The sequence below is a fragment of the Dunckerocampus dactyliophorus genome, chromosome 5 (genome assembly GCF_027744805.1).
Source record: "Dunckerocampus dactyliophorus isolate RoL2022-P2 chromosome 5, RoL_Ddac_1.1, whole genome shotgun sequence".
Lineage (NCBI taxonomy): Eukaryota > Metazoa > Chordata > Actinopteri > Syngnathiformes > Syngnathidae > Dunckerocampus > Dunckerocampus dactyliophorus.
Genome location: NC_072823.1, coordinates 31668928 through 31694610, shown reverse-complemented (window position 1 = coordinate 31694610; position 25683 = coordinate 31668928). Strand labels below are relative to the sequence as shown.

The 25683-nt window shown below is 44.6% G+C and overlaps 1 protein-coding gene across 1 annotated transcript in view; it reads left to right on the top strand.

Moving 5' to 3' along the window:
* p2rx3b (purinergic receptor P2X, ligand-gated ion channel, 3b) overlaps nucleotides 1-23915 on the top strand; it is a 34484-nt gene extending 10569 nt beyond the window's left edge. Inside the window, exons 7-13 of the mRNA XM_054776660.1 lie at nucleotides 1999-2076; nucleotides 2198-2339; nucleotides 8933-9069; nucleotides 10315-10408; nucleotides 21551-21616; nucleotides 22642-22719; nucleotides 23771-23915. Coding sequence (XP_054632635.1) covers nucleotides 1999-2076; nucleotides 2198-2339; nucleotides 8933-9069; nucleotides 10315-10408; nucleotides 21551-21616; nucleotides 22642-22719; nucleotides 23771-23896 — 721 coding nt within the window. The 3' untranslated portion in view covers nucleotides 23897-23915. The remainder of the gene's footprint in view (nucleotides 1-1998; nucleotides 2077-2197; nucleotides 2340-8932; nucleotides 9070-10314; nucleotides 10409-21550; nucleotides 21617-22641; nucleotides 22720-23770) is intronic.
* Nucleotides 23916-25683: the final 1768 nt, after the last annotated feature.

The following is a 25683-nucleotide window of genomic DNA, read 5'->3' as shown; positions in this document are numbered from 1 at the left end:
ATACTGTGAATTAATCTTTGGTTCATGGAAGATGATGAGGCGGAATACAAGGACACAAAAATGCCTAACAGCGCCGGGACAAGCCACAGTCAGTCACTTAATTTCTTGTGTCCAATCTCATTAGTTGATCATTAAAATTCTAACAAAATTTGAACTTTGAGTGTGTTTAAACAAGAGAGAAATGTGATCAAATGTGAATGCCTGTCTGAGAAAAGTGTATGGTTAGGGGCTTTGCGGCCTTAAAACAATCACTCTTGATCAAAATCTTAAGACCATTTGAAAAATTGATCGAATTAGTATTTTGCACATTTGGATCTTAATGAGGTTTTAAGTAAAGCTACAATATGCAAAAACAAGAAGGGGGAGTGAGACAAAAAACATTTGGAACTTGTAATTTAAACCAAAAAAAAAAAAAAACTGAAATAGATTGTTTATCACCTGATCAAAAGTTTAAGACCACAGGCTATAAAAGCCAAAATCTGCTCAAAATGTTCATTTTTCTCTTTTTGAACGTGGTGGCATTGTGGAGCTGCATAAGCAAGGCCTCTCGCAGCGTGCCATGGCTGCTGAGGTTGGGAGGAGGAAATCAGTCATTCTACATTTTTGGAAAGATCCTGAGCATTATGGAACAAAAAAGTCAAGTGGTAGACCCAAAAAAATCACACCTGTGCTGAGCCGGAGGATCCCATTGGCTGTCCATCAAGACACAGGGAGGTTTTCCACCCACATGAAGGTCCATACTGGTGCCGACTGCAGCGCAATAACCATCAGACACCATCTGCAGGAAAAGGCTTTAAAAAACAAAAAACAAATTCAAAGACCTCGTCTCCTTCAACGCCACAAAACTGCCCGTTTAGACTTTCCAGATGGCTTCCAACGTTACTGGCATGACAAGGAGATCCCACCTGAGATGTTTTCTACCTGGCACAGTGGAGGGGGGTCCATCATGGTCTGGGGTGCTTTTTCATTCAGTGGAGCACCGGAGCTTCATGTGGTGCGGGGTCGTCAAACGGATGCAGATGTTGCGGCGGGCATCCCTCATGACCAAGGGCCCTCGTCTGTGTGGTACCAGCTGGGTTCTTCAACAGGACAACGCTGCAGTTCACAATGCTGGCTTGACCAAGGACCTCTTCAGGGAGAATAACATCACTCTTTTGGAGCATCCAGCATGTTCCCCTCATTTAAATCCCACTCATTACTGAGTCCTACTGAGAACATTTTTTGTTCTGGTTTGGAGAGCTTTTTGTTATTTTTTGAGCGATGGTCTTAAACTTTTGATCAGCTGATAAACAGCCTATTTCAGTTGAATTGTTGTTTTCAATCAATGAGTTTTTCAAAATGCTTTTTGTCTCACCCCCCCATTCTTGTTTTTGCATATTGTAGCTCTACTTAAAACCTCACTAAGATCCAAATGTGCAAAATGCAAATTCAAACAATTTTTCAACTGGTCCTAAGATTTTGATCAGGAGTGTATATAATAATTGAACAAAAATATAGTTGGCTACTTCCCAGATTTCACTTATTGCGGTCTGTTATAGGAACCTATCCCCTGCGATAAACGAGGGAACACTGTATAATGCTTGTAATTATGTTCTACATTTTTTAAAGCGAATGGTAAATTTGCAAAAAAATGTATAGTTAATGGAGCCAGCCATGACGACCTAACTCTCGGTGTTCAGTCTCATGTATGGAAGTGACGCCATCGGAGTACTATCGCTCGCGTAAACAAACATGGCGATGTATGAGACAGAGGATGTTTACAGTGATTATAGTCAAGATTTGCGCGATGTGTCAATAGTTTCTGAGGAGGAAGAAACATTTGGGGATGAACTAGAGAACTTGCAGAACATGGACATAAGCCTTAAGACATGGAAGTGAAGATTGGTTTGGTTTGGTTTAATTAAGTTTCCCGCGGCCCGGTGGTTGGGGACCCCGGGGTCAACTCACCTCTTGCCCAAAGTCACTTGGCTCCTTCAGTGCTTTTCTGTCTGTCTTTAGCACACCAATGATGGAAGTGGAAAATTTCACTATTTTCATCAAAAACAGCATCCGATTTCCAACCTTCAACTACACCAAGTAAGTCTAAGCCAAAGCCAAATAATGGTAGATGATACATGATATACTGTACATGATACATGATATATTGCTCATGGTATACGATATATGGTTCATGGTATATGATGCATGTTGTGTGCAGAGGGAACTTCCTCCCCACCATCACTGACGACTACATCAAGGAATGTAACTTTGACAGGGTCAACAACACGTATTGCCCCATCTTCAGAGTGGGTGATGTGGTCCGCTATGCACATCAAAACTTTACCAAGCTGGCAGACAAGGTAGACTTTTTTTCATAAACATAAAGTTAACAAGTGCAATCTACGTGGCATATGCAGTGGTGTGAAAAAGTGTTTGCTTCCTTCAGGATTTCTTATTTTTTTTACTTGTTTGTTTGTTTTTTTTTTGTCCTGTCCAGCCATTAGGGTGGATAGTATTGTTGATCTAAATGCCCTTACCTGCTCAACAGATTTGCTGTGCCAGGGAGAAGTGTGAGATAAACTTATTTCTTAACTTATCTTATCTTATCTTATTTCTTAACTTATCTAAAACTATTATCTATAACCTATAACTTATCTTAAACAGAATTTATTTTACTTTGATGTTTTGTTGTTATGCAAATTTGGAGAGGCCGGACCGGAGCAGGAAGGGATAGAGAAAAAAGGAAAAAAAGAGAAACAAAAACAGAGGGGGGAGTGTGGGGACAAGAAAGGGGCAATAAAGAGGGAGACAAGGACAACAGCAACAACAACAATTGCGACAACAACAACAAAACAACAGAAACAAACAGGACTACACCAGCAAATATTTGTGATGGCTATAAAGACCACGACGGAAAGGACAAAATAATATCAACAACCACAATGACAATACTGCATTGAAACAGTCACACATAATAGTAGTCTTGAGATGATGAACTATGATAGTGATCACAATGATAATACTGCATTGAAACAGTCACACATAATAGTAGTCATGAAATGATGAACTATGATAGTGATCACAATGATAATACTGCATTGAAACAGTCACATATAATAGCAGTAATGAAATGATGAACTGTGATAGTGATCACAATGACAATACAGCATTGAAACAGTCACACATAATAGTAGTCATGAAATGATGAACTATGATAGTGATCACAATGACAAGAACTGTAATGCACATCATTGTAAAAACTATAATAATATAGCCGACATCACCGTCACTATAATAAAACCAACAACATAATAACGCCCTGGTTAACTCAATGAGTAATGTCGGGAAGTACGTACGTACTGTGAGTGTGCTTATGTACGTGTGTACAGGTATCTCTGTATGTGTGCATGTCTTCATGTATATAAATGTGCACCAATGTGTGAACTTGCAATTGTCACTGAGAATGCATGAAAGGTGAAGGACTGCCTCCCACCACCCAGCAAGCTTCGCCCCACACAGCCAGGCCGAGCCCCCACCACCAGAAAGCCACCGGGCCCACATGGGCGGGCAGAACCAAGACCAGCCCCCCAAGAGCCAGCACACAAAACCCTGCCTCCCGGGAAGACCAGCAAGGGGCCTCAGGCCGCAGGACAGCCAACCCCCGAGACCGGCGAGAGATCACACCCCACAAAGGCAGACGGGAACCAGGAGCCACACACCACCAGGCCAAAAGACACCACCACAACCGGAAAGGAGTCCGACCACGGCGGAGGAGCCAACACCCCCACGCCCAGGGAGCGGAACCTGGCATGCCCCGGGCCACCTCATGCCCAACCCCCGACACAGGACCGCCCCGCCCAGGGACGAAGAAGGCATCACCTCCCCCCACCTGACGGAGGCCGGGGTAGCAGAGATGTAACACCCAGCACCAGCCCCCATGGTGCAAACCCCTGTGTATCCCAATTAAAAAAGAAAGGAATAATAAAAAATAAATAAATACATAGTTTAAAAAAAATTAAATAAAAGCACACACTCACACACACGCACACACCCACCCACTGTGGTTGACGACCCGACACACGGAATCCTTGTCGCAAGATATCCCACACAGGTGACCCAGAGCGCAGCAAAGTAAAGGGCCCTACGGTCCCAGACCCACAACCCAGATCCTAAACCGCGGAGACCGCGGACCACTAGGGAGCAAGAAAACCCCAGGCCCCCCATCCCAACAGCAGAACGCTACCAGCAAGGCAGACAGAGGAGCAGGCGAAAAGGAGCGGGCGGGCAAATGGGCGAGCAGCAAGGCAACCCACCGCACAGCGCCAGCCGACACCCGCGGGGCAGCAAATCCCGGGAGAGGGAATGCCGCGCCCCCAAGTCGCAGGGGGTTCCGAGTACCAGAGCCAAGAAAGGGAGACCAGCAGCAGACCAGCCGCCGGACCAAATCAATCACCGGAAGCCAGGCCATCCACCCGCCCACAGAACTGACGGCGCACCACCCACGCACCGGAGCACCACCCCCGACAAGCCCACAGAAAGACACGAACAGCAGCCCAGTAAAGCCCAAAGACGGGCAGTGACAAACGCCAGAGCACCACACCCCCGGCAGACCCGGCCCAAGGGAACATGCTCCCCAACCCCCACCAGTCACCCAGGCCCACGGTCCCCATGAGCAAGATCAAGCCCCACTGCCTTAGACAGCAGCCCCCAGCAGCCACCAGGGCGGCATGCAAGCCACCAGTGGCCCCAAGTGCTCAGAAGTACCCACGGCCCAGGTCAGTCCTAGCACCGAAAGCCATCCCCCTGGCGCAAGCCCCAGTACCAACCGACCCCAACGGGCCACCCCAGGGAAGGACAGGCGAACCAGACATGATAGGGATGTATGTGGATGACAGCTAACGATGCAATTAAAATTGGGGCGCAGTTGAGGTACGGTGGGCCACTCACCTGTACAGCCCTAAGTGTCTATTGTGCAATTAAAATTGAGGGGCGACAGAGTAAGAGGCATGTCAGGGTCAAAGGAGCCGCCGCAAAGCGGCATCACTCCCTTGCCAAGCCCGACCGTGGACCACCCTCCCAAAGTCCAATATGCATCTAACCTGCTGCAGCGGAACAGGAAGGACAAGGGCTGAAGCACCCACCACCCCGGAGGGCGCCCCACGCCTCCACAATTCATGGTCGCAGCTTGTAGATAAATGAGTTCCATTTGGAGATTGGAACGCCGACTGGGTGGTCATTTTTTGAAAGTAGAATACCGTATTTTCACCACCATAAGGCGCACTTAAAAATCTTAAATTTTGTCCAAAATCGGCGAGGCACCTTATAATGCGGCGCTCCTTATGTGTGTACCGAGTTCCAAAATCTGTAAGTGTTGGTGTGTGACTTTTATGAGCGCTTGCTCGACTGCCTGGGAGCGTCTCCCGCTGACACGCTGCTTATATAGACGAAAGGTGGACGTGACTGAGGACGCTAAAGGCACGCCCCAGTAGATATATAGGTATATTTTATGAAACGGCGCCATCTATCCATCCGGGCAAGGACTACCGTGGTGCAGCAACATCCAGCGGATTACAAGGAAAGCTGGCCATCTTCCGCTCCTACTGCAGTAAAAACATTGCAGACAAACACATCCAGCCCAACTACATCACCAATATGGACGACGTGCCGCCCACTTTCCACATCCCGGTGAACCACACTGTAGAGAAGGGGACCAGCATGGTCGATACACACAACGGGGCACGAGAAGTCGGCTTCTACGGTTGTGCTTGGTGACCATGGTTATGGACAGAAACTGCCACCTGTGGTGATTTTTAAGAGGTGATTTTTTTTCCCCACGTGTCAACAAAGCCGCTGAGAAAAAACAAGTGCAGCAAATGAACTCAGAGGTTGCCATCATTCCGGGAGGCTTGACGAAGGAACGCCAACCGCTGGACATCGGTGTCAACATGACGTTTAAAGTGAAGTTGTGAGCGGCGTGGGAGCGATGAATGACAGCTAGCAAACACAGCTTCACTAAGACTGGGAGGCAGCGCTGTCCGAGTTACGCCACAATTTTGTGAATGGATTGTGGATGCTTGGGCTAATGTGTCTGATGCACTGTTGTTCGAGCGTTCACAAAAGCCAGCATGCGGTGCACCTTATGGTCGTGAAAATACGGTAGATAATTTAGGTAATGTTTTAGGGGCAGATATTTTTAAAATTGGTCAATGGTGAGATTGCTTTCCCATGATATATTTCTGAAACTTGCTGGAATTATAGATTTAATTTGTGTGTATTCAAGAAATTTGTTATGGTTTATTCCATACTGTGTAACAAGGTCATTAAATGAGATAAAGTTGTTTTCCTTTTTCATACAACTTATTCCTTTTTCGTGTCATGTCAGAAAATCGAATGATTTCTTTTTAAGCAAGATGTCAGGATTATTCCAGTTGGGAGTGTATTGGCAAGGAGTGAGCCAAGACGCCACCAAGCTGTCATTCCCACCTAAATGTTTCAGATCATGAAACAACTTGAAATATTAGTCAGTGACAACACAACTGAACACAAAATGCAGTTTTTAAATGAAACTTTTTATTATTAAGGGAGAAAAAAGGCCAAAGCTACATGGCCCTGTGTGAAAAAGTGATTGCCCCATCAAAACATAACTGAGATGAATTGAGATCGATTATTGTGGAAAAGGTTGTGAAAAAGTGTGGCAATCATCAAAAAAAAAAAAAAAGAAATCAGGAAGGGAGCAAACACTTTTTCCACACCATTGTTTATTTTTGTTGCATTTATGCTTTTTTTTATTTTGTAAGTTTTATCTACATCTGTTCTTATTTATCTTGGAAATAATATCAATGTCCTTTCTTCTCCTGAAGAGCTTGGTTATTTTGGGCCATTGTCTTGTTGCACGCAGAACAATCTCTCAATCAGTTTGCTTTCCAACTGATTACAATGGCAAACCGTTCCCTCCACCTTTGATTGAATATTTTTGTCAGGGCTGGTTGTCTTTCAGCCCGCCGCCGCCCTGTTCCTAGCCGGGGGTTGCCTCTTTGGCAAAAACACGCTAACTGGGCCGGACGCTAACCGAGGTTCCACTGTACAGCAGTGATGTACAGTACTATGCATATAACAATAAAACTCTTGAAACTCTTGATCATTGCAGAAATATCGATGCTGCCGATACCAGCTCTTCATGTGCTAAAATGGATTCTCAAATCCAAAAATGTGGATACTTTTGATTAATTGAGTCATTTGAGGTACTGTTTGTCTGTTGAAACGATGACCGATCGATCGTTCACGCAGCAACGCGTAAATATACTTCAGGCTTTAAAATAAATTACTTAAATTAACTATTCCATGGTTAATTTATGTAAATTTGAAATTTATTTAATTCACTCATTGGATCCCAGACATTTTTTAAAAGACAACCCTTTCAGTAGCGGCCATTTTAGATGATTTTGACAAAACATGCATGTTAGCTTCTTTGGAGACTCTAAATTGTCCATAGGTATGAATGTGAGTGTTTGTCTATATGTGCCCTGCCATTGGCTGGACACCAGTCCAGGGTGTTAACAATGGGGTGTCCAGGGTGTCCAGTGCAGGGTGTTAAGCCCCACGACCCTAATGAGGAGAAGAGGCATAGAAAATGGATGGATGGATGGACATTTGGAACTGAACTATGTGTGTGCATGCATGTGCATGCCTTATAATTTCCCTGCAATGCAAAACCTTCTGCACGCTACACTCCTCCACGCTCTCTCACTTCCTCCTTCCTGTGTGATTTTTTTTCCCGTCCACATGATCCCCACCGAGCTCTTGTCAAATGCACTTCTGCCGCCTAGTGGCTGTTTTCATGCTGCTCTGCAGTGAACTGCATTAGTGGAGAGATGCGTCATCACCTCGTTTTTTTTCCAAAAAATGCAAACGACGTATCAATACATTGTTGGGATCGGGCGGCGTTCTGGATTATAAAATCGTCTGGTATTGAATGAGCTAAATAATTATTTGAAATGTAATATATTTAATTTTGTAATTCAGTAAATTATTTTAAATAAATTAATACTTAAATAGTTAATTTAATAAAATAAAAAATGTATTTCATTAATAACTTAATGAAATGCATCATATTTTGTTAATGCATTGAGTTAATTTAGTAAGTAAATTACTCATTTAAATTAATTTTTATTTTAAATAAATTAATCGTGTAATAGTTAATTTAAGTAATTTAATAATTCATTAAGTAATTAAATGTATCGTATTCTTTTGGATAAACAGTAGAAGATAGCTGGGTGGTACTGTGTTCTTGATGCTATGATATGGAATACACTACCTTTTTAAAATTTACCAGACACATTGGGTGAATTTGCGTTGTGAATTTGCTGGTATCGCCAATACCAGCTTGAATTTCACTCTGTATCGGATTGGAAACAAAATCAGAGGTATCACACATCACTACTGTACAAACTACAGTATGTAAGAGGTGAAGAGTATCTTACACTTTTCCCTGGCAGAGCAAACCTGTTTGGCATGTAAGGACATATTTATCAACAATATTGGATTTAGATGAGGGGAACACGCAGGATGGTCCAAAAGAGTGAGCTTATTTCTCTGGAAGAACTCCTGGGTCAAGCGCAGCGTTGTCCTGTTGCAAAAGCCAGTTTTTACCACACAGACGAGGACCTTCAGTCGTGAGGGATGCCCCCTGCAACATCTCCACATAGCCGTTTGACGCCCCTGCGCATCCCGAAGCTCCATTGTTCCACTGAAGGATCATGATGGTGGAAACCATCTCAGGTGGGATCTCCTTGTCAGGCCAGTAACGTTGGAAGCCATCAGGACCGTCAAGGGAGAAGAAAACTTTGTTCCACCTTTCAATGTGCTCTCCTGCAAATTCCAAACGCAAATTTTGGGACCTTCAAGGACACAAAGAAGACCTTTTCTCACATTCTCTTTGTGTTTCCCCTTGTAGGGAGGTGTGATCGGGATAAAGATTGGCTGGATGTGTGATCTGGACAAATCAGATGAGCAGTGTAAGCCTTCCTACTCATTCACCAGACTGGATGCGATGTCACAGAAGAACGCCGTCTCACCAGGCTACAACTTCAGGTATGGAGCACCAAGGTTTTAAAAGCTTTCCTGTTTGAATGACCTGAGCCAAAGTACAGACTACGGGAGCCCGTTTCCGCCACTGAAAGAAAAAAAAATCCCAAGGGTAAGTCATAATTGTGAGATAAACAGTGGAAATTATGAGATAAAAAGCCATAATTAGGAGATCATTAGGAGCCCGTGTGACGAAGACTCCAGTGAAGTGAAGAAGGCGGCATGTGCACAGTTTGATTATATGACATTCCTATCTTGTAATTATGACTTTTTATCTTGCAATTTTGACTTTATGTCTCATAATTATGACTTTCCTATCTCATAATTAGGACTTTTTATGTCATCATTTCCACTTTTTAAGCTCATAATCATGATTTTCCTATCTCATAATTAAGACTTTTTATCTTGTAATTCTTACATATCATGCCATAATTTTGATTTTTTAATCCCATAATTATGACTTTTTTTAATCTGATAATTACGACTTTATATCTCATAATTATGACTTCCTGTCTCCTAATTCTTTTTATCCCATTATTGACTGTCTTATCACATTACTTTGATTTCTTATCTCATAATTTGTCTCGTAATTTAGACTTTTTATCTACTAATTATGACTTTTTATTTTGCAATTTTCACTCTTATCTCATAATTTTGATTTATCTCATAATTTAGAGTTTTTATCCCACAATTAGGACTTTATCTCATAGTAATGACTTTTTATCTCATAATTGTGACATCTTATCTCATCATTCTGACTTTTTATCTCATAATTATGACATACCACTGGGATATTTTTTTTTCTTTCAGTGGCGCAAATGGGCTTCCGTAACAGGCAAATAGAAAAATAGAGTGAAAATAGCGTGTAAATGACATGTTTGGCGCCCCCTGCGGGTTGTGGTGAAATTGCTTTGGCAGACATGCACAGCATACACGTAATACAGACGTCACACAGTGTTTTATAATCATTAACAAACGCTGAACGGCTTACGGGCAGTTAGTCGCTAAGTTCCGGTTTTGTGTGACGGCGGCCATGTTTTCCTCCCATTTTCCAGATGTGTGTGAGTCAGTCTCCTCAAAAGTGTGTGCCAGACTTCGTTGTAATTCTTGACATTGCAAGTCAGTCCTACTTTTGGCGGCATCCCTTAATAATAGGGTGTATTTTTCAGAAAAAAATAACACAGTAGAAGAGTTTCACCACGCAATGTCCACATTATTTGACATGTGTTGTTGTTTTTATGATCATTGAAGGTTTGCCAAGTATTATAAGATGGAGAATGGGACTGACTATCGCACACTGGTCAAAGCCTACGCTATAAGGTTTGACGTGCTTGTCAATGGAAATGTGAGTCAACACTTCATTGCTCTTAGCTCGGTAGTTAGCAAGAATAGATAGCTATACTGTACTGTATATTTAGCAGGGGTGTCCAAAATGTGGCTCGCGGATGTTTCTGGTTGGCCTGCGACACATTCTGAAATTTAACAAGACAGAAAAAAACCCAACAGCAGCAAAAATGGAAGAATTAAGTCAAAATATTAAGACAACGAAAAAAAGTCATCATATTACAACAATTGCGTTATAAAATAATGTCATTTTAGTAGCACAAAGTTGAAATAATAAAGAAGAAATACATTATTTTGTCATGATATTATGAGAAATAAACAAAACAAATTAGGCTTGAGGAAAAGTTATACTGTTATGGAAATAAAGTCATAATATGAGAGGAACCTTTCTGAAGGTGAAATATTCAAGAAAAAACAGCAAAGATTTTACACGTAATTTTACAAGAATAAAGTCAAAAATATTAAGAGAAAAGAGTTCACATGTTTTTTTTTGTTTTTTTTAAAGAGAATAACGTAATAACTATGAGGAAAAGTAACATCACTTAGCATAAAGTTGAAAGATTAAAGAAGAGGTCATTTTTTTAAAAAGTCATTTGTAAAAATGGCTGGTTAAATGTAGCTTCTGTTGTAGGCTTGTTTGATCAGTAAATGACCTTCACTACTGACAAGGTATTTGATGTGGAAAACGGCGACATTTATTTAAATGTAGTTAAGCTATCAACGCCGCTACCCAACATCACAAATCATCACCTCACTGAACAATACGGGCATTTACCTCTTTTTGCTCAGGATTTTTTTCTTTTTTTATGGGGTTTAGGTGTCGACCAGCAATGAAAAACTGTTTTCTGTCTGCCTTTTAGTGACTCTTTTCATTTTTCCGCAGTTCTGCTGTCTCCATCCACGCCAAACATACAGCAAATAGCAGAGAAAGCGGGTTGGGTAATACCAAGTATTCAGCGGGGGGGATACATACTGTTTTGCTGGCAAATTATATAAATAAAGAAAATCAACAAGATATTAATACATAATAATACATAATACATTTTTCTTTTTTTTTTTTTTTTTTTTTTTTTTTTTTTTTACCCCTGTCCTGTCCAGCCTTTAAAGCAGATAGAATTGTATACCTAAATGCCGTCAAGTGCTCAACAGATTTACTCTGCCAGAGAGAAGTGTGATATACACTTCCCCTGTCATACAAAATTTATTCGACCTTGATGCTTGTTATAAAGCAAATTTGGAGCGACCGGACCGGAGCAGGAGGGGACAGAGAAGAAGAGAAAAGGAAACGGGGGGGGGGGGGACAAAAACAAAAAAAAGAGAGACAAGAGACAAGGACAACAGCAGCAACAACAACAATTGTGACAGAACAACAGAAACATACAGAACGACATCAGCAAATAAATGTCCGTGACAACTATAAAGACGAACAAGGATGAAGGACAAATCAATATCAACAACCACAATGACAAAGCTGTCAATGACAATCAGACATAATAGCAGTCATGAAATGATGAACTATGACAGTGATCACAATGACAATACTGCATTGAAACAGTCGCACACAATAGCAGTCATGAAATGATGAATTATGATAGTGATCACCATGATAATACCGCATTGAAACAGTCACACACAATTGTAGTAATGAAATGATTATCCATGATAGTGAATAGAATCAAAGTTACTGTAATGCACATCATTGTAAAAAAAAAATATATATATATACACATATATATACATACATACACATACATACATATATATATATATATATATACATATACATATATATACCGTACATACACACATATATATATATATAGTCATACTGCTGATATCACCGTCGCTGTAATAAAACCAACAACATAATAACACCCTGGTTAACTCAGTGAGTAATGTGGGGACGTACGTATGTACTGTGAGTGTGCATATGTACAGGTATCTCTGTATGTGAGGAAGACTTCATATATATATAAAGGTGCAGGAATGTGTGGGCGTGTAATTGTCACTGAGAATGCATGAAAGGAAAGTGGGCGCCATCCACCTCCCAGAGAGCCCCGCCCCAAATAGCAAGGCCGGGCCCCGGCCGCCAGAAGGCCACCAGGCCCATAGGGGCAGGCAGCACAAAGATCAGTGCCCCAAGAGCCAGCCCAGAGAGCCCCCCCCCCCCCGGGAAGACCAGTAAGGGGCCGAAGAGAGGTAATCCCAGCCAAGGACAGGGCGCCAGCGGGCCGGAGGACTGCCAACCCCTGAGACCAGCGAGAGATCACACCCCACAAAGGCAGACGGGTACCGGGGGCCACAAACCGGCAGGCCCAGAGACGCCTCCACAACCGGAAAGAAGCCCGCCCGCGCCGGAAGCGCCAATTCCCGCCCACCGCCACCCCCACCCCCAGGGAGCGGAGCCCGGCCCGCCCCGGGCCAACCCCCGCCCGACCCCCGACACAGGGCCGCCCCGCCAAGGGATGCAGGAGGCACACCCTCCACCCACCCGGCGGAGGCACGGGCGGCAGAGATGTATCGCCCAGCACCTGACCCCACGGAGCAAACCCCTGTATGCCCCCCCCCCCCCCCCCAAAAAAAAAATAAATAACTAAAATAAATAAATAAATAAAAGTACACACACGCACGCACATACACACTCCTACGCACCCACACATACGCACATACACACTCCTACGCACATACACACCCCTACGCGCACGCTCATACACACTCTTACTTACTCAAGCGCGCACACACACACACACACACACACACACACAGTGGTCGACTGCCCGACACCCGGAAGCCCCACCCTATCCCCCGTTGGTAACCCAAGGAGCAGCGGAGCCGGGGACCCCGGGGACCCAGACATACGATCCAGAACCCAGGAGCGGAGAGCGCAGACCGCCGGGGAGCAGGAAGACACCCGGCCACACCCCCCCAGCGGTAGGACGCCGCCAGCGAGGCAGACAGGGGAGTCAGCGAGGAGGAGAGCGGGAAACTGAGCAGGCAGGCGGGAAAACGGGCGAGCAGCCAGGCGAACCACCACACAGCGCCAACCGACACCCGCGGGCCAGCAAACCCCGAAGAGAGAGCGGGAGCACCACACCCCAAGCCGCAGGGAGGCCAAGCACCAGAGCCGAGAAGGCGAGACCAGCAGCCGACCAGCCGACGGCCCCCACAAGCCACCAGAAGCCAGACCAGCCACATGCCACCAGAGCCGACAGCGCACCACCCGCGCACCGGAGCCCCACCCCCGACAAGCCCACAGACAGACCGGGGGAGGCGAGGACACAGACAGCGGCCCGGCAGCGCACAAAGCGCAACGGCGACAGACGCCCAAGCGCCCGGAAGAGCACGACCCCCCCCAGCGAGCCCGGCCCCAGGGCACCCGCCCCCCCACCCCCACCCCGCCACCCAGGCCCACAGTACCCGCAAGCATGACCAAGCCCCAACCCACCAGCTGGCCCGGCGCCCCAGCAGCCGCCACAGCGCAGCAACCACCGGCCGCCGCGACAGCACACGGGCCACCCGAAGCACCAGCACCGCCCCCCGGAGACCGCCGAACCCGCCCCAAGAGCGCAGAGGCGCCCGCGGCACGTGTCAGTCCAGGGGAGGCACCGCAAGCCGCCCCCCCCGGCGCAAGCCCCGGCATCAATAGGCCCCAGAGGGCCACCCCAGGGAAGGGCAGGCGAACCAGACAAGGGCACCCCACAGGCCAGGCCGCCCCGGGCGAGCCACCGCAACGGCCAGGCCCCCGGCCACACCGCCGACCGTGGCGGGCAGACGCCGAGGTGCACGAGGCACCCCAATCCAGCCCGCCCCACCCGTGTATGTGATAAGGTGTGATAGTGTCTATGATGCAATTAAAAAATAAATAAATAAATAAAATAAAATAAAAGAGGAAATAAAATAAAAGAGGATGGTGTATCTGTGTGCATGTATATGGAGTGTATGTGGATGATAGCTAATGATGCAATTAAAATCGGGGGACAGCTGCCGCTCGGAGGGCCCCTCACCTGGCCAGCCCCCCCAAACCCTAAGTGTCTACTCTGCGATTAAAATTGGGGGGCAACAGGTCAGTGGCACAGCAGGAGCAAAGGAGCCCCGCAAGGCAGCTCCCCTCCCCAATCACGCCCGACCGTAGGCCACCCCCCAAAGTCCTATATATATGTGAGGTGGTGCAGTGGCACAGGAAGGACGGGGGCCCCACACCCCAACGCCGCCCAAACCGAGCAGGGGGGGGACCAAGGACACATGACCGACCGGCCGCCCACCACAGCCCAGGCTCGGGCGTGCCACAGGCCGCAGGACACACCACAGGCCCTACCCGGCCCGCCAGGATGCCCAGTCCGGTCCACCCAACCCCCCAGAGGCGATACCCCCAGCGCCCCCCAACACCGGAGCCCCACCGGAGGTAGCGTCCACAGCGCCACCCCCAAACCGCCAAACACCACGGACAAGCCACACGTCCCCAAGGCAGATCCGACCGCCACCAGGACAGCGGGAACCGCGCCCACGCGCCCCCCGCATACCACCACGGCCGGCAAGGGAGCAACACCACGACGAACACAAGAGCACCGGACCCCACATAGAGCGGAGCACGGCCGCACCCACGAAGCACGCAGGCCAGAGGCGCCAGGGAGGGACAGAGAAGCAAGCACCGCACGACCGGGCCCGCGAGAGGAGCGGCCCCCCGCCCGGCGCCCAAGCAGATGCCCCCGCCCGCCCCGCACCCCGCCACGCCGCAGACCGGCCACCGCCCCACCCCCCGCCCATCCACCAACACGCCAAGGGGGAAACCCCGGAGGGAGGGAGACAACCGCCGGCCCGGAAGTAAGGACCAGCCTGACACCAGCAGGCAGCAGGGACCGCCCGCCATCCCCCCGCCAGCCCGACCCCCAAGCCCCCGGCCAAAGCCACCCCCCGACCGCCCCACCCCGGAGCAAGCATCCCCCCGCCGATCCCGGGAAGCACCACGCAGATGGACACCACGCCGCCCGCCCCCACGCGCAACCCGCCCACGGCCCCCACACGCCCCACCCACCGAGCCACAGCGGCCCCGTCCCTGAGGGGAGAAAGCAAGGGATCCCCCCCACCCCAGCACCACGCACCCCCCACCCCGAGCCCAAACCACACATCCGCGACCCCCACCTCCGCGCCCCCCGTCACCCGGGGGACAGCCCCAGGCGCCGGAGGATAACAGGCAGCTCCCACCTATCACACATACACCACACACATAAATCAGTGAAATAAAATAAAATAAAATAAAATAATTTAAAAAAATAAAATAAAAATAAATAAATAAAAAGGGGCAATCCAAACCACCTTCCCACCCAGGGGAGATGGCTCCGCGGGGGCAGCTGGGCTCAGGCACCCGCGCCCCCACCAGGGGGAGAGGCCGGCCCCCACACCCCACACCGGACGGCCCCACGCGGCAGCCGAGCAGGAGGGCCCAGGGCAGTCCCCGCCCCACCCCCAGAGGCAAAGGAGGCGAGGGAGAGCCAGCGCCACCAGCCACACACGGGACCCCTCCCCACCCCCACACACCAGCCCCCCCAGGCAGGCAGCCCAGCAAAGAAGACCCGGGACACCAAGCCCGCCACCGCCCGCCCTCGAGGTACCAGGCCCACCCAGCGACCAGGACCACACCCCACGCCAGATGAACGAGACCCCCAGGGGCAGAGACAGATGCCCTCACCCCCCTGAGAGTCAGGTCAGGGAATTAATTATTGGTGCCCATATAGACTGAAATTCTGCCATTTGTTCTTTAGATTCAGCAGACATTCTCTCCATAGCTATATGATCTAACAAAAGATTTATGTAAAGAGCTATGTTCAGTTTCTTCCTTGATTTCCAATTGATGAGAATGGTTTTCTTGGCGATGCTTAATGCAGTGATGAGAAGCTGTGTTTGATTTGTTTCTACATCAATTGTGGAGAGATCGCCCAGCAGGCATAGTAAAGGAGAGGTAGGAATGGAGAACCCAAGTGCCAAAGATAGGTACTCACACACTCCGTGCCAAAAATTTTTAATGGGAGCACAGGTCCACATGGAGTGTAAGTAGTCATCTATTCTATGGTCTGAGCAGTGTGTACAGATGTTAGAGTCAGTTAAGCCCATTCTAAACATTCTATGTCCTGTGTAGTGTACTCTATGAAGGATTTTAAACTGAATCAGCTGTAGGTTGGGATTATTGATTAACCGGGAAGCATTAAGACATATTTGCTTCCAAAATTCAGGGTCACAGCTTGTAGATAAATCTGAGCTCCATTTGGAGATTGGTACTCCGATTGTGTTGTCATTTTTTGAAAGTAGAATATATAATTTAGATAATGTTTTAGGGGCAGATATTTTTAAAAATTGGTCAATAGTGGTATTGCTTTCCCATGATATGGTCCTGAAACTTGCTTTAATTATGGATTTAATTTGTATGTATTCAAGAAATTTGTTATGATTTATTCCATACTGTGTAACAAGGTCATTAAATGAGATAAAGTTGTTTCCTATAATTATATTTTTCATACAACTTATTCCTTTTTCGTGCCATGTTGGGAAATTTAATGGTGTCTTTTTAAGCAAGATGTCAGGATTATTCCAGACGGGAGTGTATTGGCAAGGAGTGAGCGAGAATTTTGTTATTTTTAAAAATTCCCACCAAGCTGTCAGAGTGTTGCTTATATTTATACTTTTAAAACAATTATTTTTTCGGAGGATTTGGCTAATGAAGGGCAGGTTACAAATTGGGATTTCGTGGCTAAGTGATTGTTCTATGTCTAGCCATAAATAATCCAATGGGTTAGGGTTGATCCATTTTAAGATATACTGTAACCTGTTTGCAAGGAAGTAGTTGGAGAAGTTTGGGAGTTCTAAGCCCCCATATTCTTTAGATTTTTGTAATGTTTTGAGACTTATTCGTGCTGGCTTATTTTTCCAAAGAAATGTATTTATATATGAGTCTAATGACTTGAACCAAATTATAGATGGTTTAGTGGGGATCATGGAAAATAGATAATTAACCTTTGGTAAAATCATCATTTTCACGGTGGATACTCTGCCTGTAAGTGAGATGGGCAAGGTTCTCCAACGTGCAAGATCATCCTCTATTGACTTCAATAGTGGAGTATAATTCAAGCGGATCAGGTCTGACAGGTTGGAGGAAATGTTAATACCCAAATACTTAATGTTCCCTGAACACAGTGGTATAGAGGGGGTGCTCTGGAAACCAAAGTTAATGGGCAGTACTGTGGATTTAGACCAGTTAATGGAGTAATCTGAGAAGGTGCTATAATTGTTAATGAGTGAGATAGATTCGTGAAGTGAAGAATGTGAATTATCCAGGAAGAGTAATACATCATCAGCATAAAGGCTTATCTTATGATGAACATTTGTGGTGTGGATCCCTTTAATATTTATATGTTGTCGAATTGCAGCTGCAAGAGGTTCGATAAAGATAGCAAATAGTGAGGGAGAGAGTGGACACCCTTGCCTAGTACCTCTTTGTAAAGTAAATTCTGGAGAGATGTGATTGTTGGTCCGAACAGAGGCCTTCGGGGTGTTGTATAGTATTTTAATCCATGTTCTGAATGAATCTCCAAAGCCAAATTTATGTGGTGTTGCAAAGAGAAATTTCCAGTTTACTCTGTCAAATGCTTTTTCAGCATCCAATGAGACAATTGTGGTTTCTAAATTATGGATGATAGAGTAATCAATCAGATTGATTAGACGGCGTACATTGCTAGTTGAGTTTCTCCCCTTAATAAATCCTGATTGATCAGGGTGTATTATATGAGGGGTAACTTTGTCCAGCCTTATAGATAACGCTTTGCATATTATTTTAAGATCTGCATTAATCAGTGAAATTGGACGATAACTGGAAGGTAGTGTTGGGTCCTTATCCGGTTTCAGCAGGAGACTGATTGTAGCTGAGTTCATGGTTGGAGGCAAGCATGAACTGTCTTTAATTTCCAAAACCATTCTAAGAAATATTGGAGATAGTAATGGCCAGAATGTTTTATAAAACTCGGCAGGGAAACCGTCAGGTCCTGGTGCTTTATTATTCGGCAACCGGTGTAGAGCGTTATGGAGTTCTTTTAATGAAATGGGCACATCTAAGTTGGTCACCTGTTCGTCATTTAATTTTGGTAATTCTATGTTGTTGAGAAATGTTTTGATATCTGGGAGAGATGGTTTAATCTGAGGTGTATATAGATTTTTATAAAAGCTCCTAAAGACAGAATTAATTTCTTCCGGGAGGTGAGTGATGTGACCTCCTGAGTTTCTAATGGAGGAGATAGAGCTTTTTTCTTTATTGACTTTTAGTTGGTTAGCTAAGTATTTTCCGTGTTTATTGCCATGCTCAAACTTTTCCAAACGTAGTCTCTGCAGTTGGAACTGAATTTTCTTGTCAGTAATTTCTTTTAAGTCTAGTTTCAGTTTCCTTAGGTTACTTAGGATATGCTCATCCTTTGAGTCAGCATGAGCGGTTTCGAGGAGTTGGATTTTTTTCTCCAACTCTGATTCTAGTAATCTCTCTTTCTTTTTCTTATATGATGAATATGAAATGGTTTTTCCGCGCATTACTGTTTTTGCTGCCTCCCACAGAATACTAGCCAAAACACCGGGTTGGTCATTGAAGTCTAAAAACATTGTCCACTCTCTTTCAAAGTATTTTAGGAAGTCTGAGTCTTTTAGTAATGATGTATTTAATCTCCAGCATCTAGTAGGAGTGCTCATTGTTTGGTTAGTGAGAAAAAGAGAGACTGCGGCGTGGTCACTAATGGTGATAGGGTGTATGTGAATGTTTGAGATGTCTGATATGACTGAGTTGCTTGTCAAAAAGTAGTCAATACGAGAGTAGGTGTGGTGCACTGGTGAGAAATAGGTATATTCCCTGTGAGTAGGGTGATAAGAGCGCCAAGCATCACAAAGACCAAAATCATTCATGTATTTCTTCAGTATCGATGTTGATTGAGACTCACGATGTCTCCCGGCTGGGCTAGACCTGTCCACTTCTGGATTAAATACTAAGTTGAGGTCCCCTCCCGAGATCATACTTGTATCCAAATGTGCAGAGAGAGAAGAAAAGAAGGCATGAAAGAAGGAGGGGTCGTCAACATTCGGACCATATATGTTGGCAATGCAGAAATGTACATTATCAACAGATATGTTCATAATTATATATCTCCCTTCTGTGTCTGTAATAGTGTTGTGGAGTATAAAATTCACCCTCCTGTTAATTAAAATAGCTACCCCTCTCTGTTTGGAGTTGTAACTTGCTAAATATGTGTGTGGGAACTGTGGTGAGTGAAGTGTATGGACAGCTGATTTGGACATGTGAGTCTCTTGTAATAAGACAATGTCTGCTTGGGTGTTCTTCAAATGATTAAAAATTTTTTGTCTTTTTTCTATCGACCCAACTCCCCTGACATTCCAAGTGACAAACTGTAGTGAGTTCATCCTACACTAGCTTTTGGTGATGTGTGTGTAAACAAGATCAAATGCAAAGTATGTGTACCTGGAAGTAAAATTAATGGGAGTATATACAGTACATAATGTATGCTTAATTTGTACATAATTTTTCTTATAAAAAAATTACGCGCTTGTGAATATGTACAGTACAGTATAACGGTGAATAGTGTAGAGCAAAATATACGTATATATACTGCATATCCATCTTCTTCCGCTTATCCGAGGTCGGGTCGCGGGGGCAGCAGCCTAAGCAGGGAAGCCCAGACATGCCTCTCCTCGGCCACTTCATCCAGCTCCTCCCGGCGGATCCCGAGACGTTCCCGGGCCAGTTGAGAGACATAGTCTCTCCAACGTGTCCTTGGGCCTTCCCACGGAGGCCTCCGGGAGGCATCCTGACCAGATGCCCGAGTCACCTCATCGGGCTTCTCTCAGTGCGGAGGAGCAGCAGTTCTACTCCGAGTTTCTCCCAGATGACAGTGCTTCTCAACTTATCTCTAAGGGCCAGCCACCCTACGGAGAAAACTCATTTTGGCCGCTTGTACCCGCATTCTTGTCCTTTCGGTCACTACCCAAAGCTCATTACCATAGGTGAGGGTAGGAATGTAGATGGACCGCTAAATTGAGAGCTTTCCCTTTCGTCTCAGCTCCCTCTTTACCACAATGGACCGTAAATGTAGAGTCCACATCACTGGAGACGTCGCACCAATCCGCCTGTTGATCTCGTGTTCCATCCTCCCCTCACTCGTGAACAAGATCCCGAGGTACTTAAACTAGTCCATTAGGCGCAGGATATCATCTCCGAACCGAAGATGGCACTCCACCCTTTTCCGGACGAGAACCATGGACTTGGTTCACACTCGGCTGCGAACCGATGTCAGTGAGAGTTGAATGTCACGGCTTGGTAAAGCCAGCAGGACCACATCATCTGCAAAAAGCAGAGACCCAATCCTGCAGCCACCAAACCGGAACCCCTCAACACCCTGGTTGCGTCTAGAAATTCTGCCCATAAAAGTAATGAACAGAATCGGTGACAAAGGACAGCCCTGGCGGAGTCCAACCATCACTGGCAACGAGTCCGACTTATTACCGGCAATGCGAACCAAACTCTGACACCGGTCATACAGTCATGCAATGAACCGCCTGTATTAGCTGGTCCCTTACCCATACTCCCATAGGATTTCTCAAGGAATACGGTTGTACTGTATGCCTTCTCCATGTCTACAAAACACATGTAGACTGGTTGGGTAAACGCTCATGCACCCTCAAGGACCCTGCTGAAAGTGTCGAGCTGGTCCACAGTTCCACGGTCTGGACGAAAACCACACTGCTCCTCCTGAATCCGAGATTCAACTCTCTGGTGGACACTCGTCTCCAGAACCCCTGAATAGACCTTACTAGGAAGGCTGAGGAGTGTGATCCCAGGATAGTTGGAACACTTGTTGAACACCTCGTAGACGCCTCAGGACCCAGGACACTTTGGAGAGACTATGTCTCTCAACTGGACGGGAAACGCCTTGGGATCCGCTGGGACAAAGTAGCTGGAGACAGGGAAGTCTGGGCTTCCTTGTGTAGGCTGCTTCCCCCGCTATCCGACCTCAGACAAGTGGAAAAAGATGGATAGATTGATGACTTCTTGAAAAGGAGGGGTCTTCTGATCTTTGTCTTAGAATGTTGTTTTCCTATTCAGGCAGGAAAGTTCAACATGATCCCCACACTGATCAACATGGTGGCAGCTTTCACGTCAATCGGAGTGGTGAGTGTTTTGCCTTTCAGACTTCTGCGTACGCTTGCTGCGTACAAGCCTTTGACTGCTGCTGTAAATGTAAGCGCAATTCTTGGAAATAGAACTCATGTTTTCACTTGGATAGCCCATTTTCCCAAAATTCACCCTTTTCCTAAGAACTAATTACCTGCTACTACTGCCACATTTCTCAACCGGTTGAAGCCATTTCAACATCAACTCATTCAACAAAGTCTGGACATTCATGCTATAAGCACAGCACAAAAATTCATTCTGCAAACATTTTTTCTTCCGGACCGCAAAATGCCATTGATCTAAAGAGTTCTAGCTACTTCCACATTCAGACCATTCCGAAGTCAAAATTCTACACTCATACGGGACATTTAGCCTTCTCGGTACATTGAGCATTTTCATAGCTAGACACTATCATGCTACGTGTTAGCATACTAACGTTATCATGCCAGTATTGTTAGCAGGCTAACATTAGCATACTAGCATTTTTAGCAATTTACATGGGTAGACACATATAAACACTTAGCACTATTATACTAGGTGTTAGCATGATAACGTTAGCACATTAGCATTGCAAGCATGCAAACATTAGCATAGTAAAATTTTTAGCCATTTTCATAGCTAGACACATATATAAACACATATATAAGCGCTATTACGCTGCATATGCTTGCCTTCGACTGCTGCTGTAAACGTAAGTACAATTCTTGGAAATTAAACTCATGTTTTCACTGCGGGTAGCCCTGGCTCATTTTGGGGTAACACAGCGAGTCACTCGCTAGCTGAAGAACACTTGGCAGCCAAAGTCTGCTTTGCTTGAGTACACGCGTACTTACTCAAGTTCTGGACTTCCCCTCCCCACCACGCTTGCAGCAGGGGAGTCAGGACCACGCACGGGCCTCGATCAGTCATGCATGCACACGTTCACCTGCACAATGTGTGAGAAATGTCAGAGGAAGAGTTGATGATTGAATCAGATGCTGTGTTGGTCCTCACCGGTGCTAATCCAAGTTGTCACCATGCAGGGCACCGTGCTGTGTGACATCATACTGCTCAACTTCCTGAGGGGGGCGGAGACGTACAAGGCCAAGAAATTCGAAGAGGTCAATGCAGCGTTTATTTTGCCATTCTCGTTCTTTTATGAGATTTACACGCTGAACAAATCCCATCTCAAAAGCCTGAACATGAAATACAAATCGCATCATTGTTGCTGTTTTTCTACTTTCCAAATATTTCAACTTACGACTTTACAAGAGTAACATCTTTTTCTGTAATATTTCAACTTTATGCGATGAAAATGACACATAAAATGGCCGCTTTATTTCACTCGTTCTTATTCTTGTAGCTGTCTTTTCCATTTTCTTTCCTCTTTTTTCTTTAATATTTCAACTCTCTGCTACAAAAATGAGCTAATCTTACAGTCTTCATGATATTACATATTTTTTCTCCTAAAATGAATTTTTTCTCTTTATTTTTTCTAGAAAACGACTTTATTCTGTTAATTTTGTTGTCTGCTATTGTTGTTTTTCCCTCCAACTATTTCAGCTTTCTTCCTGTAAAATTTTCCTCTCGGAATTATAACTTTTTCTGCAAGCTAATTTAAAAAAAAATTATCATAATATTCTATATTTCTTTTTTTTTTTATAATTTCATGTTTTTTCAAAAATGACATTTTTCCTCATGACATTACGACGTTATTCTCGCACAATTACAACTTTTTTTTTTCTCAAAATACGAACTCATTCAATCCCAGCTTGTTTTTCAAAAGTCAACCCCTTTAGTAGCGGCTATTTTAGACCATTTTTGACTGATCTTTCAAGGCACACAGAATATTGTGTTGTATGGCCATATAAACATTGAACCTGTTTGCTTCTATCTTTTTCCATTCTTTATTAATCAGCAGTAAAACATAAGAAAGTTTCAGGAAAATATCACTTCCCAACTAAAAAAGGGAGAAAACCAGCTTTTTGTGAAAAGATACATTTCAGGCATAACTTTCACCTTGACACAAATACTTTTTGCTTTTGTGACAACTCAAACATCTAAACTATATCAACATAAACAACACACGAATGGGGTTGTTTTACATCAAAATAACAATACAATACAATTTTGCCGCAGAACTTACTGAACCTGTCTTCTCACACACTACAGGTGTCAGACAATCCCGTGGATGCTCTGAACCACAGGCTTTATCGCTCCCAGCTATCACTTCAAAACGATGCGACTGTGGTGAATTCCAGTGACTTGGGAGCTTATTCCATTGGGTATTATTGCTAACAAGGTGTTAGCAGGAGGACTGTAGGCTGTGAGCCGTCAAAAGAAATCTCAAAATGAGTGGGTGAAAAAAAATGAAAAATGAAATGAATGGGTGGAAAAAAATTCAGTGCATGGTGACAGCTAGGCTCAGGTTGTCAAGAGAATCCCATGCACTTGGTGTGAAAAGCAAAAGCACGCATGGTTGTTTGTGCATTTTTTCATGGAGTGCGACTGCTAAATAACATTAGCATTGCTAGCATGCTAACATTAGCATAGTAACATGTTTAGCCAATTTCATAGCTAACACACATATAAACACTTAGCACTATTATGCTACATGTTAGCATTGTTAACATTTGAACATGAGCATAGTATCATTTATAACCATTTTCATTGCGAGACACTTATATAAACACTTACCACTTTTATGCTAGGTGTTAGCATGCTAACATTAGCACATTACCATTGCTAGCATGCGGACTTTAGCAAAGTAACATTTTTAGCCATTTTTATAGCTAGACACACATATAAACACTTAGCACTATTATGCTACATGTTAGCATTGTTAACATTTTAACATGAGCATAGTATAATTTATGACCATTTTCATACCTAGATATTATCATGCTACGTGTTAGCATACTAACGTTATCATGCTAGTATTGTTAGCAGGCTAACATTAGCATACTAGCATTTTTAGCTATTTACATGGGTATACAAAACATATAAACACCACTTTTATGCTAGGTGTTAGCATGCTAACGTTAGAACATCACCATTGCTAGCATGCAAACATTAGCATAGTAACATTTTTAGCTATTTTTATAGCTAGACACATATATAAACACTTAACACTATTATAACACATGTTAGCATTGTTAGCATGCTAACATTTGCATAATACCGTTTTTAACCTTTTCCATAGCTAGACACTTATTTCAACACTTACCACTATTATGCTAAGTGTTAGCATGCTAATGTTAGCACTACTGGCATGTTAACATTACCAATCTAAATATGTACATAAAATTAAAGTAGGACTAATATTTACGGTGTAACTCACAACACGGGGGAACTATAGCGCTTGGTGGAGGTCTGCTCTCTCAAGAGTGCTTTTCTAGTTTTCTGCATGTGAATTTGCGATGTCCCAACCTGATACTGATATCGGTTATCGTGATCGATCAGATTATATCAGCCTGCATCTCAAATCGCCAATATTTTATTATAATAGACGTGGCAAGAAATACCTCAGTACTGAATAAAGCAAAATTTGTTCTAGACCAAAAAGCACTACATACGCTCTACTGATCACTGATATCACCATATCTATACTGTTGTGTGGTGTTATGGGGTAACAATTACACTCACTAACTGTGCTACAAAAAAGGTCACTTCGGATCATCCACAATGCCGCTGACAGAGAACACACAAACACTTTATTTATAAAATCACAATTATTGAAATTTGCGGCTCTAGGAAACTTTCAAATGGCTGAAATTACACCTAAAACACTCATATGCACGGACAAGACTGAAAACTTTCAGCATTTCTGTACGTGGAGTCAAGTTGTGGAACGGATTGAGTAAGGAACTCAAACAAGAAACAAGAGCAAACAAGAGCACGCTGAAGCATGCCGGCATACATCGTGGTACGTCCAAGTCGACCTAAAATTTTGTGCACGCACAAAACTTTTCAACGTATGTCAACGTATGATTCATACGTCCCGCATACGCGGGCAATGAGTTACGCGATCGTTGACGCCAGTTCACACACGTTATTTGTAAGCCACGCACAAGTCGTAATACGTC